Below are 20,431 nucleotides of genomic sequence, written 5' to 3' on the forward strand. Positions count from 1 at the left end.
AATTCTGAAAATGATGTCTGTGGTGAGCAATGTTGTGATCCCCTCACCTGGCCTCACATGAATGACGGAATCTGCCGAGCTGTGGCGAGTGGCGTGATCAAATGGTTTATATTTCAAAATCTTCCTTTTTTTCTTCTCAGCATAGAGTAACTATGAAAAATGTATTATTCCCTCTAAGATATGATAACTCAACAATAAAATCAGCGAAATCAAAAAATATATATTCATTTATTGAAAATCTCGTTGTCATGCGAGCTGGAAACGAGACAACGCGAGAATAAACAACAAGCATGGCAGACACTACGGCTACACTCACTGTTGGTGGGGACAGAACTACGGGCCAGTCCGTCCGTTCACAGAATGGTAAGTTTTTAAATTATACTGAATTGATTCCTATTAGACCCATTAATTCAATGAATGTGTGATTGGAGTCACAATTTGAAGCTTTTTTTCAAGCCGACAACTCTTGACATCGAACAAGCATGACTCGCACATGGTCTCGAATGTTCGGGCATGTTCCGGTAACCAAAGGGATATTGTGTATATAATTACGAGTTGTATTTTGATATTGTTAAGGAAGATATATATGTTAATTTGTTTTCAATATATATAGTCTACCTGCAATGATTATGGTATCATACTATTTTATAAATACTAATTAATTTAGCAAAATTTTAATATCTTGTCCCCTCTGTAGCCCCTTCAGTAAAACATGTTCTCTGACAATGCTGCAAGTCCTTACAGAGAAGATTTTTTTGTATTCATTATTACAAAAATTCTTCTTTAGTGAAATTGATCTGTAACACAACGTTTTTTGGGTGTCTTCGTCGTTTTAAGTCGCTGAATTTAAACCGCATGAAACAAAGAGGAGAACCGATTATTTGTTTTCTTCTTAATATAAATTATAGGGAACCATCAACAGTTTGGGGGTTTAGTTTAAATAATAGGACTATTTCCGAGTGCAATGGCTGACACCATCAGATGAAAACAGCTTATTCAGAAAACAAATAATTTTGTAGTACAAACATAATTAATTATTTTTTATTTTTTATTTCAGAAAGAATGGGGGATAACTTGATGAATATAAAGATTTATTTCAGTCCTATGCAAGCTCATGTGCAACATCCCCTAATTGAACAAAAAATGTCACAATTTGTTCATGCACTTTCTTCCTCATTTTGGGTGTGGAATGAGGGAGGTCTCATTTTGGGTGTGGAATGAGGGAGGTCTCCCTCATTGAAGATTTCAGAGGTTGACATGTATGCTATTAAAGAGAATAACTGTTGTTATTGAAACTTAATATCTTCATTGACTCTATATTTTTTCAGTGATGGCAGCCAGTTCAATAGCTAATATCGTCAAAAGCAGTCTTGGTCCAGTGGGATTGGACAAAATGTTGGTAGATGATATTGGTGTAAGTATGAGTGACAACAGTGATGTCAAGATGCTTTTAGTATGAAGTCTTGAAGCTTCTAAAAATAGAAGCAAATAAAGCTATCTCCTGTGAGTTAAGTGAACATTTTCCCCAAGAGTTTATTGTTTCTTTGTGATTGTTTAAATCACTGACTCTATAATCGTAGGATGTGACTATTGTTTAAATCACTGACTTTGTAATTGTAGGATGTGACTATTACCAATGACGGTGCCACCATTCTTAAGCTACTCGAGGTAGAACACCCAGCAGCTAAAATCTTGGTGGAGTTAGCAGAACTCCAGGACCAGGAAGTCGGAGATGGTACAACTTCTGTGGTGAGTATTTCCTCGTTCTCCTTCAATCCCTCAAACTTCTAATCAAGGGCAGTGACTGTTATAATGGTGCAGTGTATTTCCTGGTGATTTTTGAAATTGTCATCAGGAGGAAATGGGGAATACTGTGGGCAGAATAAGTGTCAAATTAGGAGGAAATGAAGCCCTTTAATTACTGGATTTCAGGGCTTTTTCTGAAGGCTTTTTTTGACTTAATTCCCATTGAAATAATTTCATTATTCCAAATTCCCAAATTTTCAGTTAACTCCTGACAAGATCTTTCCTAGTTCACTAATTTTCTTCCTAAAATAATGTTTAAAGAGCTCATCCCAAACCAGTGAGAAGAAGATCTGGATTCTGTGTTATCACATGGAAAATATGATGACTTCATTTGAGCTAATAAACGGTACACAATTGGAATTGTGACCAGTATTCCAAATATATACTAGGCAGGAAAAACACTCCAAAGACTGCAATCAGTTGTTATACTGGTTTAAACTACATCGGTTAAGATCAAAGTTGTTCATTTCTAAGAATAGGAATTTGTGTCAATTTATATTTTTTAAATGATGTGATACCCTTGTTACTTGTAATAAAACTGTTTACAGGTGATAATTGCTGCAGAGCTGTTAAAAAATGCTGATGACTTGGTGAAATGTAAGATACACCCTACATCCATAATCAGTGGCTACAGATTAGCTTGCAAGTAAGTAATGGATGTCTGCCTGATAAGTCTCAACACAAAAACTGTAAACTCCCATTCAACTTCCCTCCAGTTCCTACTCCATGAACTGAAGGTATATACAGTGGGAGAAAGAAATTCTTATCAAGTAAATATGATCTTTTATTTGTATGAAGATCTTTATACTAAGTAAGATACAGGAAAATTACATTTGCTTGGAGTAATAAACTTAATTTTGTTCAGTATCATTAGTTTAGCAGGGTATATGTATCATCTTACTTTCCAGTTAGAAATGCTCTTTCTGCATTTTAATGCTTATTTGAAGATTGTGTAAATCTTCACCCTGTATTAGTTGGTTAAAACATGTCAAACTCCTCCATGATAGATTTACAAAATGTCTTAGATATATCATTGATATAAATGAATATATATCAGGTGTAGACCTGTAGTTGATGCTAACACATTCAGTACCTTTTGTGATTTTACAATTTTACCACCTGTTCAGAGATATGTAAGGTTGATGTCGAATATCTTTTGTGATTTTACAATTTTACCACTTAGAGATATTGTTAGGTTGATGTGGAATGTCTTTTGTGATTTAACTACAAACCTGGTAACAATGATTCAGAAAAGTTAATGGATATTCAATGCAATTTATGATATTACAATTTAGTACTATTTTTGAAAACCAATATTTTCTATTTTGTGTGATTTTATAGGGAAGCCTGTAAGTATGTCCAGGAACACCTCACCATCAATGTAGAAGAACTTGGCCGTGACTGTATCATAAACGCTGCCAAGACCAGCATGTCCAGCAAAATCATTGGATCGTATCCTTCATGCTGACCGTGTTTCACTTTTTATGCTCCCGCATGAAGTAGGGGGGGGGGGGGGGGGCATATAGTGTTACCCATGTCCGTCCCGTCCCAATGCAATGTAACTAGCTGATATCAGGAACTGGTGATTTGATTCTCACTAAACTGTTTCGGGATGTCAAGTGGCAGCAGGGCCATTTATGTCTTACAACTCTTTCTAGTCTTTCTAAAGTTTTCACAAGATGCCTGTCAGATTCAAATGTTTCCTTATCCAGTTTGATATAGAAAACTCACCAATTTTTTAAATCTTAAATAAAAATAAATTTTAAGAAAGAAGCAACACTTTGTTTCTTAGATACTTTTCCTTTTAAATGCTTATATAATATTTGATATTTGTCTTCGGGTCAACACACTTGCAGTATCATACTCTAATACAGTATAGGTGTGAGCTTATTTGAGGACAATGACTGTTGGTATTCTTCTGAATAGTAATAGGTTGATTACTAGGTATAAGTGTATTGCTTAATGAATATATCCATGCCTTTTTTCTAGCTGTTTTGGGAAATGTCACCTTAATGGTTATTGGAATTTTATGTGCAGCCAAATTGTAAAATGAAGGGGGAAATCAACAGGTTGTTAGATTCTGTGTGCTCACATAAAGAATACAGTATTTAAAGGTTTGATGAATTTTGGTGATACACCATTGGGAATGGGAATTCAGACCAAAATATATAGACAGGAAAATATCTGTACATTTATTATTTACAAGAACTAAAAAATAAATCCTGTATACTTACAAAAAGGATGGGGGGGGGGGGGTGTAAATATACATCGATAGCCTTCCTTTTCTGTGATATTGAGAAGGTGTTGATTCCCAAAATACACCTGGAAAGGAACATGTGTGTTGTGTAGTGGACAGCTTAATCATCAAACATCTGTGTTGTGTAGTGGACAGCTAAATCCCAGTGCCGCTACACCCCATACAACTTCCTTTCAGCTAGATTGTGAGTCGAAAGTATATACAATGGGGTACAATATATCTTGTTGAGTGAAACAGGATCCTTTCCCTATGGAAATCTCCTTCACTATATCAAGGACAAAGTTTTTTTTTTTGTATTTGTTTTATTTTTTCAGAGATTTTCATACAGTGTAAAGTACATAGTATACAATTGTATTCAGAATAATCATTATTACAGCACCATAGAATTGTAGATGATCCAACACAAATACACACATCTTAATCCAGATTCATAAAATCATTTACTTTTGATGAATTTTCTAAATGTTACTTTCCCACTGTATTTAAAGAAAGGAAGAAAGCAGAAGAAAAGGTGTAGAGCAGACAGAAAAATCATAGCAATAAAGCAATAGGGACGAAACAAGAAACATGGACAAAGACATATATATAGTAACAAAGACAGACATAGAGACAGAGAGAGAGGGAGAGAGAGACAAAGAGAGGTGTCAGAAAATCAAATATTTACAGTATGGTCTGTAGTCTAACCCAGATGTACACAGGATAAACAGAATTGCTGGTAAGACAATTTAGGTCTGACTTATAATTAGACCAGCCTTACTGTATATGAATGAAGACTGGCAAGGGAAAGACAAGAGGATTTAAACATGTATTGTCGTCAGCAAGTGTCACCACATATGATTATAGCAATAAAATTTTATTTTGAAATCTTATAGAAACAATAATATGTATTAACTTTGGTTACATATAACATTACAAAGTATAGCAGTTAACAAGAATCTAAGGACAATAATCAAGGACAAAGTTTTAACAGATGTAGAATAATAATTTATCTCCCTGTTTTACTGATACAGTTGGTTAACAAATGAAATCATCAAACCTGTATGCCAAAAAAATTCTATGAAGCAGTTGAAAATTTGACCTTGACAAACTGATCAGCCAATCAGATTTCTTCTCCAACATGGTGGTTGATGCTGCCTATGCTATAAAGACATCAGATGGAAAGGGAGGGTACAGGTATCCTATCAAGGCCGTTAATGTTCTCAAAGCCCATGGCCGTAGCTCCAATGAGAGTACTCTGATCCAGGGCTACGCCCTCAATTGTACAGTCGCTTCACAAGGTAAGAGTTTGATTAGCTAAACAGGATTTACTGGAATAAATAAAAAGTTGGAATGTTGTTGGAAATTCTGTCTCAGTTATGATGAGCAAAACTTTAATAAAGTTCACTATCCTATAATTCAAGTTTTCTGTCAGTAGCATATTTGTGGACCAGAACATTACTATATTAGTAAAACTTGAAAAATTATATAAATTGTATATATATAAATTTTAAAAAAATCATTCTTTGACAAGAAAATTAATTGATTATCTGAATTCAAAGTTTATTTTTCTGAAGTCAACAAATCTGGATTTTGATTGGGTTTCTTTTCTCAGCCATGCCCAAGAAGATCACAAATGCAAAGATAGCCTGTTTAGATTTTGGTTTGATGAAAGCAAAGATGAAGATGGGTGTTCAGGTGCTCATAGAAAATCCAGAAGATCTGGATGGAGTACGACAGAAGTAAGATTTTACTTTCATCACATAACTTACATACTCTGGGTCAAATGTTAAGGCCAGTAATCATAAAAATGTCTTCTCAAATTTAGATCAGTTGGAATATAATACTGCTATATCTTCAAATATTGAAAATGAGCTAATCTCATCAATCAGCCAGGAGATCATGACTGTAATTTTAATGCAAAAGAATGCAATGGCAGTTTGATTAATCTGATACCATATTCTCAGTTCAGTATAGTTAAAACAAATGAGGACTTGTGGTAAGGAAGTTGTTTCCCTTGTTTTGTTGAGAGAGAACAGACACTTGTGGTAAGGAAGTTGTTTCCCTTGTTTTGTCGAGAGAGAACAGACACTTGTGAATGGATCTACAAACGAGAATACGTCTGTCTTTGATAAGATTCGTCAATTTAGATATATAAAATCATGCTTACCTGTATGTGATAAAATGGTAGCTATCATTACGTACAGGTCAACATGATTTCCACTTACACAGTCAGTCAGAACTTGACATAGAGACCAGTGGGTCTTGAAACGTTGCAACGACACTGTACACATTGTTACGTATACTGTTTGTGTAAAGAGAAATATTGTATAGAGAACACACCTGCTTCAGAGTACTGTAAGATAAGTGCTTAGGAATATGTTTATATTCTCATACATGATGAACGCAAGCTTAACTCATGTTTCATTCCTTTCTGTGACAGGGAGTCTGATATTACCAAGGAAAGAATAGAGAAGATCATGTCTTCTGGAGCCAATGTTATCCTGACCACAGGAGGTATTGATGATCTCTGCCTTAAGTACTTTGTGGAGGCTGGAGCCATGGCTGTACGTAGATGTAAAAAGGTGGATCTGAGGAGGATCGCCAAGGCAACAGGAGGTGAGACACAAGTCGACGTAAATTTGGGCTGTTCTAGCTAAGTATCTACCCCATAGGAAAAGTTCAGTTTATGAAACGATAAACAATACCATTTTCTCTGACGCCCATCATGCAAAGAATTTCTGTAGTACTCCAATGGGATATATTATTTACTGAAATAGTCCTTACTCTTTAATATAGCAGATTTAACTATGAACAGGATATAAAAGGTTGAATGACAGTCATACAGTCATACCTAACTCTTTACTGTATTAATAAGATTGAGGTTGAATGACAGTCATACCTAACTCTACTGTATTAATAAGATTTAACTGTAAATATGAAGTGGTATTGAAAGGAGTGATATGGTTTTAAGAAGAAATGTTTGGCATTTCATCATTAAATTTGTACATTGGCATTTCATCATTAAATTTGTACTTTAGGGCAACTGGTGCTTACATTGGCCAACTTAGAGGGTGAAGAGTCTTTTGATCCCAGCATGCTCGGACAAGCAGAGGAGGTGATACAGGAACGTGTCTCAGATGACGAGCTCATCCTCATTAAAGGGTAAACAGTTCTTTTTATATTTATACTTAAGTTTGTGTCCAGATCTTATGGGGTTATCATAAGTATGTGTATTGGATCCCTAAGTAAACCACTCTTTCTCTGACTTCGGGGGGAATTAAAATCTTATAGATGTCAACAATGGAAGCCTATGCATATTATTCTCCTACCGGTGAAACCGAGGTGACAATATAGGTTTCCTCTCCTTCCATCTTACGTATTAGTCCCGAACGATGAAGCCAGGGGGACTATAGGTGTCCTCTCTGTGCATATTATATGTATGTATTAATCCCCTACTGGTGAAGCCGGGGGGAGGGGGTGGCTATAGGTTTCCTCTCTATTATATGTATGTATTAATCACCTACTGGTGAAGCCGGGGGGGGGGGGGGGCTATAGGTTTCCTCTCTGTGCATATTATATGTATGTATTAATCTCCTACTGGTGAAGGGGGGGGGGGGGGGGGGGGGCTATAGGTTTCCTCTCCTTCCATCTTGTACTTGTCTATGAGTCCCCTTTACATTTTATGAAATATGTATTTCTGTGAAAAAGAATTATCATAGATACCAGCTAGCCTACTGTTACTGAACAGGTTTGGTTTGTATTGTTTATTTAAGTTACTGAACAAGAAAAGAATTATACAAGAAGTAACCATGTTATTTTTTTTAACAGAACAAAGGCAAGATCTGCAGCCTCCATCATCCTACGTGGAGCAAACGACTTCATGTGTGATGAGATGGAACGTTCAGTACATGATGCCTTGTGTGTGGTAAAGCGTGTCCTGGAGTCCAAATCTGTCGTACCTGGGGGAGGGGCTGTGGAGGCTGCTCTGTCAATCTACCTGGAGAATTACGCTACCTCTCTGGTAAGTATTACTGTCAATCTACCTGGAGAATTACGCTACCTCTCTGGTAAGTATTACTGTCAATCTACCTGGAGAATTACGCTACCTCTCTGGTAAGTATGACAGTAGAGATGTCAGGGGGTTTGTCCTGTGATGAAATTCAGTTATGAAATTTTGATGATTGTACCATCTAAACACTCTAATTTTTTTCTGAGGACAAACATTTTGTATCTTTTGGAATTTACGTTTGTGATTATCCAGTAAGGTTTGTAATGAGTGCAGTATTTCATTTGCTAATTTTTGTCAGGATGTAACAGGCAGAATCATCAGATATTGCTGTATTTTAGCTGAAAAATATACAGAGCCTTCACTGTTAAAAAATATGGGGAGGGGTCCGTTCAAATTAAGACTGCTTCCGTTTTTGTTTTGTTTTGTTGGGGTTTTTTTTCTTGTTCTGTTCTGTATGTGAATACCAAATGAAAGTATCTGGTTTTAGTATACAACAAAGGTTAACAATTTCATATATACACACTTTGCTAATATTGTCAAAATGTCCATCAAAATCTTGTATAGATACAATATCACACGATTATGTCAGAGAAGCTATCGGGTATTATGAAAGCTTTTAATTGAATATCAATTGCTAAATTTTCTTGTCAGTTTAACATTTCCAGTTTCCACACTGATGTTTTTAAACAGTTGACATGTAACTGATCCATCCAGCCCAAACGTATTAATAACTGTTAGGCTCTATAATGTGTAATAGGAAGGAGTAATAAAAAATATTGTGTTCACATCAGAGCTCCACTAGCTAGGCTTCAGTAGTATTTACCACCAGCTCCACTAGGCTCCAGTAGTATTTCCACCAGCTCCACTAGGCTCCAGTAGTATTACCACCAGCTCCACTAGGCTTCAGTAGTATTACCACCAGCTCCACTAGGCTCCAGTAGTATTTCCACATGCTCGACTGAAGATGACTTAAATTTAACTGTTAAATGGACATCCCAGGTCTCTTAATCACCAAATTGATGTCCCTTCAGCCTTAGAAGGGCTGAAATGTTGGGCCGAGCAGACTCTGAATCGCTTAAAATTGACATTGACACACACACTTCGTGAATTGCTGAAAAGTGACATTGACACACATTCTGTGAATCTCTGAAAAGTGACATCGACACACATTCTGTAATCTCTGAAGAGTGACATCGACTTACATTCTTTGAATCTCTGAAGAGTGACATCGTCTTACTTTCTTGGAATTTCTGAAGAGTGACATCGACACACATTCTGTGAATCTCTGAAAAGTTACATCGACTTACATTCTGTTAATCTCTGAAAAGTGACGTTGAAAGATGAAGACAAATGGATGCACTGTCATGTACTGCTGATGGAGTAAAACAGATCACTGAACAGTAGCTAAAATAAACTACTTTGTTCCTGTGGTCTATGAATGCCAAAGTTTTCACTATTTCCATTAATATAGACAATTTCCTGTTATCCAGATATGATTAAAATTTCCTCCACTCAGAACTTAAAGTCCTGTGATGAAGATGAATTATGAAATTTTGATGATTGTAACAATCAAACACTCTAATTTTTTTCTGAGGACAAATAGTGTATAAAGATGTTTTTTCTAATTTGTACCTTTTAGTTTATTATGAGCCAACAGCCATTCACCTTTCCACAATGGGGGCCGCGGTGGCGTGGTTAAGGTGTCCCGACACTATATCACTAGCCCTCCACCTCTGGGTTGCGAGTTCGAACCCATGTGGGGCAGTTGCCAGGTACTGACCGTAGGCCGTTGGTTTTTCTCCGGGTACTCCGGCTTTCCACATCCTTAAATGACCTTGGCTGTTAATAGGACGTTAAACAATTTAAACCATATAAACCAAACTTTTCCACAAATAAGGACTACTTCTACATATAAAGTTGATTGTTGATACCTACCCAGATAGTGTCTAAGGAAACTAAGCTGATATAATCAGGGTGTTGATACCTACCCAGATAGTGTCTAAGGAAACTAAGCCGATATAATCAGGGTGTTGATACCTACCCAGACAGTGTCTAAGAAAACTAAGCTGATATAATCAGGGACTGACACTAACAGTAGCCAAGCAGCCCTAGATTGCCTGGAATCTGGTCGGTCTGCCGGAATGTCCAGATCAGCAGCCAAATGGGCCCAATGGGCTGCTAACATTTTTAGCCAAATGCTTGTTTATAGCCCAAGTTTTCTTCATTTACTTAAAACAATTATTTTCCAATACTTTGAAGAAAACTCCATGGAGTAAGATTTAATAGTTCATTTTCAAAATGAACCAGAATGCAGGAATGCATCTAAAATTCTAAAATCCAAAACATTTCCCAGGGTTTAGGGTTTCGAGAACATGCTCCGACCCCCTAGAAGGACTTCGCTTTGGCTGGATGCATAAGACAGCCTGGGCTACCTAATTTCCAAACATGGCAGAGCAGTGGTCTGTCGAGGCAATGAAGTCAGTGTCAACCCCTGCTGTTATGAATCATCAGTATAACAGTCTGCATATTGTATACAGAGGGTGCAATGCAGGGATCATTTTGGAAGGGGGCCATGGGGTAATTGGCTCACAATTTGCGTGATCACGTGATTCAGAAAAATGCTCTAAATTTCTATAAATGGCCCATAGATTATATTACAGATAGTTCTTTTTCTTGAAAATAACCCATGCATTTGGTATTGCCCAAAATAATCCCAGTGAATGTATTTACAGAAGAATGAAATCCTGTGTGAACACATTAGCCAGTAGTTATTAGCAATGCATTGTTGTCTGTCCGGTGATGAACTTTGGATATTAGCAATGTATTGTTGTCTGTCCGGTGATGAACTTTGGATATTAGTGATGTATTTGTTGTCTGTCCGGTGATGAACTTTGGATATGAATTTAAATTTTGATGATTGTAATAACATTCACTCTAAATTTTTTTCTGAGGACAGAAGAACAGATCGACAAAACATTGTTTAAATGTGATGTAAACATCTAAAATCTGGTGTATCGATGGTTATTCTAATAGTTTACCTTGTCAAAATGTAATAGAATTACATCAAGCCTGGGATGGGACCATGTTATAAGGACAAGTGAGATTTATCTAGTCATAAACATTTCAAGTATGGATATACAGTTAAGATGATGTGGGTCTATATTTACTTCACAAACTTTTAAGATTTAAATGGAAACCTCTGGTGCCAGGTGGGCCAAATAAGGTCACTGGTTAAAGTCATATTAATGTGGTATAATATATAATGAATGTGAAAGCTAAATTCCTTGTATGAAAATTAACATCACCATACAAAAAAAGAGAACTGCTGGTTATTCAGATATTTTATGACCTGTGATGAAAAGGAATTATGAAAGTTTGATGATTGAACCATTCAAACACTCTAATTTTTTTCTGAGGACAAATACTGTTAACCGTTCCTTTAAAATCAAGGATAGGATATCCTGTTTCTAGTACGCAATAATATAAGATTGATATGAACTATTATCATTTACAAATTCTTCAATTCAACTGTGGGCTTCACAAAGTGAACCAGAATGTGGGAAATCGCATCTAAAATTCTAAAATCCAAAACATTTCCCAGGATTTTGGGTTGCAGGACATTGCTCCAACCCCTCTATAAGGACTTCAGTTAGGCTGGATACATAAGACAGCCTGTGTTGCCTCATTTTAAAACCTGGCGGCCCAGTGGTCTGTCAAGGCAAGGACGTCAGTGTCAACCCCTGAGTGATATGAATCCTCAGTATTACACTCAACATATTGTATATGGAGAGAGAATGTATTTACAGAATAATGAAATCCTGTGTGAACACATTAGCAAGTAGTTATTAGTGATGTATTTGTTGTCTGTCCGGTGATGAACTTTGGATATGAATTTAAATTTTGATGATTGTAATAACATTCACTCTAATTTTTTTTCTGAGGACAGAAGAACAGACCGACAAAACATGGTTTAAATGAGATATAAATATGATCAGTTTATCACACTGTGATCATCCAAAATCTGGTGTATCGATGGTTTTTCTGAGTTTTCTTTGTCAAACTGTAATAGAATTGCATCAAGCCTGGGATGGGACCATGTTATATGGACAAGTGAAATTTAACTAGTCATAAACATGTCAAGTATGGATACAGTTGAGATGATGTGGGTCTATATATATTTACTTCACAATCTTTTAAGATTTAAGTAGAAACCTCTGGTGCCAGGTGGGCCAAATAAGGTCACTGGTTAAAGTCATATTAATGTGGTATATGAATGCGAAAGCTAAATTCCTTGTATGAAAAGTAACATCACCATAAAAAAAAGAGTACTGCTGGTTATTGAGATATTTATATGACCTGTGATGAAAAGGAATTATGAAAGTTTGATGATTGAACCATTTAAACACTCTAATTTTTTTCTGAGGACAAATACTGTTAGCCGGTCCTTAAAAACTCGGGATATCCTGTTTCTAGTACGTAATTGTGTCAAAATTGTATAAAATTGATATGAACGATCGTCATTTACGAATTCTTCAATTCAATTTCCTTTTGGTATTCCTGTTACATAATAAAAACGTACATCATTTTGGCCAGACAGATCGGACAATCCAGACCATGATACAACAAAAACATATTCTTTTTTCTATGGTTTATGTCATGTACTATACATCCTACTACTGTTTGTCAAGGGTTACATGTCATCAGATGTACTATACATCCTACTACTGTTTGTCAAGGGTTACATGTCATCAGATGTACTATACATCCTACTACTGTTTGTCAAAGGTTACATGTCATCAGATGTACTATACATCCTACTACTGTTTGTCAAGGGTTATAACATGTCATCAGATGTACTATACATCCTACTACTGTTTGTCAAGGTTACATGTCATCAGATGTACTATACATCCTACTACTGTTTGTCAAGGTTACATGTCATCAGATGTACTATACATCCTACTACTGTTTGTCAAGGTTACATGTCATCAGATGTACTATACATCCTACTACTGTTTGTCAAGGTTACATGTCATCAGATGTACTATACATCCTACTACTGTTTGTCAAGGTTACTGTCATCAGATCTATACATCCTACTACTGTTTGTCAAGGTTACATGTCATCAGATGTACTATACATCCTACTACTGTTTGTCAAGGTTACATGTCATCAGATGTACTATACATCCTACTACTGTTTGTCAAGGTTACATGTCATCAGATGTACTATACATCCTACTACTGTTTGTCAAGGTTACTGTCATCAGATGTACTATACATCCTACTACTGTTTGTCAAGGTTACATGTCATCAGATGTACTATACATCCTACTACTGTTTGTCAAGGTTACATGTCATCAGATGTACTATACATCCTACTACTGTTTGTCAAGGGTTACATGTCATCAGATGTACTATACATCCTACTACTGTTTGTCAAGGGTTACATGTCATCAGATGTACTATACATCCTACTACTGTTTGTCAAGGTTACATGTCATCAGATGTACTATACATCCTACTGTTTGTCAAGGTTACATGTCATCAGATGTACTATACATCCTACTGTTTGTCAAGGTTACATGTCATCAGATGTACTATACATCCTACTACTGTTTGTCAAGGTTACATGTCATCAGATGTACTATACATCCTACTACTGTTTGTCAAGGTTACTGTCATCAGATGTACTATACATCCTACTACTGTTTGTCAAGGTTACATGTCATCAGATGTACTATACATCCTACTACTGTTTGTCAAGGTTACATGTCATCAGATGTACTATACATCCTACTATTGTTTGTCAAGGTTACATGTCATCAGATGTACTATACATCCTATTACTGTTTGTCAAGGTTACATGTCATCAGATGTACTATACATCCTACTACTGTTGTCAAGGGTTACATGTCATCAGATGTACTATACATCCTACTACTGTTTGTCAAGGTTACATGTCATCAGATGTACTATACATCCTACTACTGTTTGTCAAGGTTACATGTCATCAGATGTACTATACATCCTACTACTGTTTGTCAAGCGTTACATGTCATCAGATGTACTGTTGTGTAAGTAGGTCAACATGGCCTAAATCTCCACTTTACTTTGTAAAGATTTAGCATTTAGCTTTTTATCGAAACAGATGTGGGTACATACAGATGTTTTACTAGAATTGTTTTCTAGTTTGTGTACACGGCCATGATTTGCAGGTAGCATGCTTCTCTAGCTGCTAGCTATAGTATTACAGTAAATTAAAAAAAATTATCTTCTCGTTATTTTCATGTGTGAAAATACTAATTTTTGTCAGTCTTGGTTCATAAATGTTTGGTTTTAACACAATGTGACTGTCCTGTAATTTACAATTTGGTCACATTAATTCTGAGAATGACACTATATTGTATATTAAATCCATCTTTACTCGGTTCACAGGGATCCAGAGAACAGTTAGCCATTGCCGAGTTTGCACGGTCCCTGCTGGTCATCCCTAAACAGTTGGCTGTTAATGCTGCCCAGGACTCCACAGACTTAGTGGCCAAGCTCCGCGCGTATCACAACATGTCTCAGACCAAACAGGAGCACCGAGACCTTCGCTGGTGAGTCTTCCGAGTCATCAAATATTGTATTGATAAACGCACAAAATGTTGCTATTCACTGCTACAGAACACATTATACTTGTGCTGGAGTTACCTCCCTGTAAGCATTCTATTGACTACATTTGACAGTCTAAATTGGTCATCAAAAATATTCCATATTTATCTTCAGTTAAAAAATCTTTTTGAAAGCAGATTGATGTAACAGTAAAATAGCATACCCTCTAAGTAACCAACCTTGTTTCATTTTGTAGGATTGGCCTTGACCTTTATGAAGGGAAAGTCAAAGACAACAAAAAACAGGGTGTGTTTGAACCAACAATTTCAAAGATCAAATCACTCAAGTTTGCTACAGAGGCGGCCATTACAATCCTGAGAATAGATGATTTGATCAAACTGACTCCTGAGAAGAAGGATGGAAATTCCTACCAGGACGCCCTCAACAGAGGCCAGCTATAAAATAACACTAGGACTAATATTTATTTTGAATTCCATTTTACAGTGCTCATCATGTAAGCTTCATGCAATGTGAAAAGGACAGTATTGTGGATATGAGTGATGCTATAATCAAAAGAATTATGGCGTTATTTGTCTTATTATAAAGGATTGACTGTGAACAAATTCTATCATTATATGTGTTTGTATGTAGTGCATACCCACCCAAATGTCAGCTGTAAAACCTTATTAAATAACAAAAACAGGTATCGGTTGTTTTGTTTATGTATATTGTTTTGACGTCCTCAGTGGTCAGCTGTTTAAATTGCCTTTTTGTCTGTCGTTTTTTAATAAAAACTCCTTTTAACTACTGTTTTTAGCTCACCTGCCCGAAGGGCAAGTGAGCTTATGCCATGGTGCGGCGTCCGTCGTCCGTCCGGCCGTCCGTCCGGCGTCAACTTTTTCATTTAAACAACTTCTTCTCAATAACCAAGAGGCCCAGGGACTTGATATTGGGCCTGTAGCATGCTGGGGTGAAGGGCTAACAAGTTTGTTAAAATAAATGACCTTGACCTTCATTCAAGGTCACATGGGTCAAATAGGCTATAATCTTCGAACGACTTCTTCTCAATAACCAAGAGCCCCAGGGACTTGATATTGGGCCTGTAGCATGCTGGGGTGAAAGGCTACCAAGTTTGTTCAAATGAATGACCTTGACCATCATTCAAGGTCACATGGGTCAAATAGGCTATAATCTTCAAACGACTTCTTCTCAATAACCAAGAGGCCCAGGGACTTGATATTGGGCCTGTAGCATGCTGGGGTGAAAGGCTACCAAGTTTGTTCAAATGAATGACATTGACCTTCATTCAAGGTCACATGGGTCAAATAGGCTATAATCTTCAAACGACTTCTTCTCAATAACCAAGAGGCCCAGGGACTTGGTATTGGGCCTGTAGCATGCTGGGATGAAGGGCTACCAAGTTTGTTCAAATAAATGACCTTGACCATCATTCAAGGTCACATGGGTCAAATAGGCTATAATCTTCAAACAACTTCTTCTCAATAACCAAGAGGCCCAGGGACTTGATATTGGGCCTGTAGCATGCTGGGGTGAAAGGCTACCAAGTTTGTTCAAATGAATGACATTGACCTTCATTCAAGGTCACATGGGTCAAAAAGGCTATAATCTTCAAACGACTTCTTCTCAATAACCAAGAGGCCCAGGGACTTGGTATTGGGCCTGTAGCATGCTGGGATGAAGGGCTACCAAGTTTGTTCAAATAAATGACCTTGACCATCATTCAAGGTCACATGGGTCAAATAGGCCATAATCTTCAAACGACTTCTTCTCAATAACCAAGAGGCCCAGGGACTTGATATTGGGCCTGTAGCATGCTGGGGTGACGGGCTACCAACTTTGTTAAAATAAATGACCTTGACCTTCATTCAAGGTCGCATGGGTCAAATAGGCTATAATCTTCAAACGACTTCTTCTCAATAACCAAGAGGCCCAGGGACTTGGTATTGGGCCTGTAGCATGCTGGGATGAAGGGCTAACAAGTTTGTTCAAATAAATGACCTTGACCATCATTCAAGGTCACATGGGTCAAATAGGCTATAATCTTCAAATGACTTCTTCTCAATAACCAAGAGGCCCAGGAACTTGATGTTGGGCCTGTAGCATGCTGGGATGAAGGGCTACCAAGTTTGTTCAAGTAAATGACCTTGACCATCATTCAAGGTCACATGGGTCAAATAGGCTATAATCTTCAAACGACTTCTTCTCAATAACCAAGAGGCCCAGGGACTTGATATTGGGCCTGTAGCATGCTGGGATGAAGGGCTACCAAGTTTGTTCAAATAAATGACCTTGACCTTCATTCAAGGTCACATGGGTCAAATAGGCTATAATCTTCAAACGACTTCTTCTCAATAACCAAGAGGCCCAGGGACTTGATATTGGGCCTGTAGCATGCTGGGGTGAAAGGCTACCAAGTTTGTTCAAATGAATGACATTGACCTTCATTCAAGGTCACATGGGTCAAATAGGCTATAATCTTCAAACGACTTCTTCTCAATAACCAAGAGGCCCAGGGACTTGGTATTGGGCCTGTAGCATGCTGGGATGAAGGGCTACCAAGTTTGTTCAAATAAATGACCTTGACCATCATTCAAGGTCACATGGGTCAAATAGGCCATAATCTTCAAACGACTTCTTCTCAATAACCAAGAGGCCCAGGGACTTGATATTGGGCCTGTAGCATGCTGGGGTGAAGGGCTACCAAGTTTGTTAAAATAAATGACCTTGACCTACATTTAAGGTCACATGGGTCAAATAGGCTATAATCTTCAAACGACTTCTTCTCAATAATCAAGAGGCCCAGGGACTTGGTATTGGGCCTGTAGCATGCTGGGATGAAGGGCTAACAAGTTTGTTCAAATAAATGACCTTGACCATCATTCAAGGTCACATGGGTCAAATAGGCTATAATCTTCAAACAACTTCTCCTCAATAACCAAGAGGCACAGGGACTTGATATTGGGCCTGTAGCATGCTGGGATGAAGGGCTACCAAGTTGGTTAAAATAAATGACCTTGACCTACATTCAAGGTCACATGGGTCAAAAAGGCTATAATCTTCAAACGACTTCTTCTCAATAACCAAGAGGCCCAGGGACTTGATATTGGGCCTGTAGCATGCTGGGGTGAAGGGCTACCAAGTTTGTTCAAATAGATGACCTTGACCTTCATTCAAGGTCACATGGGTCAAATAGGCTATAATATTCAAACAACTTCTTCTCAATAACCAAGAGGCCCAGGGACTTGATATTGGGCCTGTCTGTAGCATGCTTAGAGCCAAGAGTCGCCAAGAACCTATCTTAGGCCAATAGTATTCTGGAATGAAGGACAAGAAAATATATTGACATGAATTAACCTGGCTTACTCTGATATTTAAATAAAGTTGTTATCAGCATAGTATCTGTAGAAATGACCTCAATCAGCTGCAATTTTGTGTAGAGGCAGGTGAGCGATACAGGCCCATTGGGCCTCTTGTTTAATAAATACCAGGAACTCAAATTGTGCATGTTCAATTTTGAGAATGACCAGACAAAGAATGTTTAGATATAGTGTGTATATAGTATACACTATGTCAATAGACGAAACGTCCCATCAGTGGCGATAATACAGCTACAAGTTTACCATCTCGTCACATAGACGTTCAGGTAAATATGATTATTACTCACACAGTCGGACCTTGACATAGTCGGTCTTGAAACATTTCAACGACACTTGTACGCATTGTTAGTATACTGTTTGTGTAAAGATTTAAAGAATGGTCGACTTTTTCCACAATATATGGACGTTAAACTCCATTCAAAGGTTACCCTTGACTGGTTACTTCAGACGTTGGTGGTCTTTCCAAGACTTTTGGTTTGGTTTGCTTTTGTTTAACGTCCTATTAACAGCCAGGGTCATTTAAGGACGTGCCAGGTTTTGAAGGTGGAGGAAAGCCGGAGTACCCGGAGAAAAACCATCGGCCTACGGTCAGTACCTGGCAACTGCCCCACGTAGGTTTCGAACTCGCAAACCCAGAGGTGGAGGGCTAGTGTTAAAGTGGCGGTACACCTTAACCACTCGACCACCGCGGCCCCAGACTTTTGGACATCAAACTTTGTTGAAGTTAATGATAAGATTAAGTAGATATGACAGTACAGTCACATTAATTATCACATTTAATTGGTTACAGGGTAATAATTGCAACATAGATAAATGATATAGCTCACTTTTATTTGGCCACCTGAGACAAAGTCTTAATGAATCTATTGCCTTTTGTACATCATTGCGGTTCCAACCGAAAGTCCATCATACAAAATATTTATCTTCCTGTTGAGACAAAATTGCTGTCAGAATTAAAAAAAGAAAACACTTTTATTGAGAAAAAATTTCCTTTAAACTACAAATTTACTGGGATCAAGCATGAAAAGGCTCTACACAGTATATGGTGTTTCAGTATTTCTAACCCTAATATGTAATTATTCACTAACAAACATTTGCCTGGTATAAAGTAGAAGATAAACACCATTATCCTCTCATCCTCCAGATTTGTCGAGACTTCTCCTGAAGTGCCTCCTTGCACTCCTTTTGAATCGCCTCTTCTCGTTGTCTGAATCTGTTCTCCATTTTCCTGATCTTTTCCTCAAACTTCCTGCCCAGATCTTTATACTTCCGAGTATATTGTCGTTTCATGTCAAATTCTCTCTGCTTGTACCGATTCTCCAAACTCTTCTCCCTCTTCCTGTATCTAGCGCTGAGCTGTCTTTCTTTATATCGTAGGTTTTCCGTGAATATTGACAGCTTCTTGTTAAGTTCCCCACGTACACGTCGTCTCCATTCCCAATACCTGTTCTGTAAATAACGCTCACGTCTGCGATGTTCGGCATCTTTTCGCTTCATCTGTTTTTTCAGAATGCAGATTTCCGCTAGCAGGTTGTCAATTTTCTGGGTTAAGTTTTCACAGTCACACTTTGCAGGAGATGCCACTGTAAATTAACGACAATCATTATGACTTGACCATCAGGACAACGTTTTCTAAATTGTCAACATACAAGGAACGTTGTTTGATACAACATATAAATGACATCTCAATACAGACCTATTCATTATTTCTGTCTCTCCGGCGGCCTAATAAGACCGCCATCAGTATGATTATATGACCGCCATCAGTATGATTATACGACCACCATTAGTATAATTATACGACCGCCATCAGTATGATTATACGACCGCCATTAGTATGATTATACGACCGCCATTAGTATAATTATACGACCACCATCAGTATAATTATACGACCGCCATCAGTATGATTATATGAACGCCATCAGTATGATTATACGACCGCCATCAGTATAATTATACGACCACCATCAGTATAATTATACAACCGCCATCAGTATAATTATACGACCGCCATCAGTATGATTATACGACCGCCATCAGTATAATTATACGACCGCCATCAGTATAATTATATGACCGCCATCAGTATGATTATATGACCGCCATCAGTATGATTATACGGCCGCCATCAGTATGATTATACGACCGCCATCAGTATGATTATACGGCCGCCATCAGTATGATTATACGACCACCATCAGTATGATTATACGGCTGCCATCAGTATAATTATACGACTGCCATCAGTATGATTATATGACCGCCATCAGTATAATTATACGACCGCCATCAGTATAATTATATGACTGCCATCAGTATAATTATATGACCGCCATCAGTATGATTATATGACCGCCATCAGTATAATTATACGGCTGCCATC

At 37.5% G+C, this 20,431-nt stretch overlaps 1 protein-coding gene and 1 pseudogene across 1 annotated transcript; one reads left to right on the top strand and one right to left on the bottom strand.

Moving 5' to 3' along the window:
- The first annotated feature begins 139 nt into the window (after nucleotides 1-139).
- Nucleotides 140-15,353, top strand: LOC117316558 (T-complex protein 1 subunit alpha-like). The gene is made up of 12 exons (XM_033871202.1): nucleotides 140-363; nucleotides 1,329-1,414; nucleotides 1,621-1,749; nucleotides 2,355-2,452; nucleotides 3,148-3,258; nucleotides 5,159-5,340; nucleotides 5,655-5,781; nucleotides 6,483-6,658; nucleotides 7,081-7,204; nucleotides 7,871-8,063; nucleotides 14,489-14,652; nucleotides 14,904-15,353. The coding sequence occupies exons 1-12, from the start codon at nucleotides 291-293 to the stop codon at nucleotides 15,106-15,108; spliced, it is 1,668 nt and encodes a 555-aa protein (XP_033727093.1). The 5' UTR covers nucleotides 140-290; the 3' UTR covers nucleotides 15,109-15,353.
- A 3,817-nt stretch (nucleotides 15,354-19,170) lies between these two features.
- The window catches only part of LOC117316378, a 28,398-nt pseudogene continuing 27,137 nt past the window's right edge, over nucleotides 19,171-20,431 (bottom strand).

This window comes from Pecten maximus, chromosome 18, assembly GCF_902652985.1.
Source record: "Pecten maximus chromosome 18, xPecMax1.1, whole genome shotgun sequence".
Lineage (NCBI taxonomy): Eukaryota > Metazoa > Mollusca > Bivalvia > Pectinida > Pectinidae > Pecten > Pecten maximus.

Excerpts from the sequence above, each read along its gene's own strand:
- LOC117316558 (XM_033871202.1), top strand. The coding sequence starts at position 291 with ATGGCAGACACTACGGCTACACTCACTGTTGGTGGGGACAGAACTACG. Across the intron at positions 5,782-6,482 it reads CTGGATGGAGTACGACAGAA|GGAGTCTGATATTACCAAGG; the intron begins GTAAGATTTTAC and ends TTTCTGTGACAG. Across the intron at positions 6,659-7,080 it reads GATCGCCAAGGCAACAGGAG|GGCAACTGGTGCTTACATTG; the intron begins GTGAGACACAAG and ends TTTGTACTTTAG.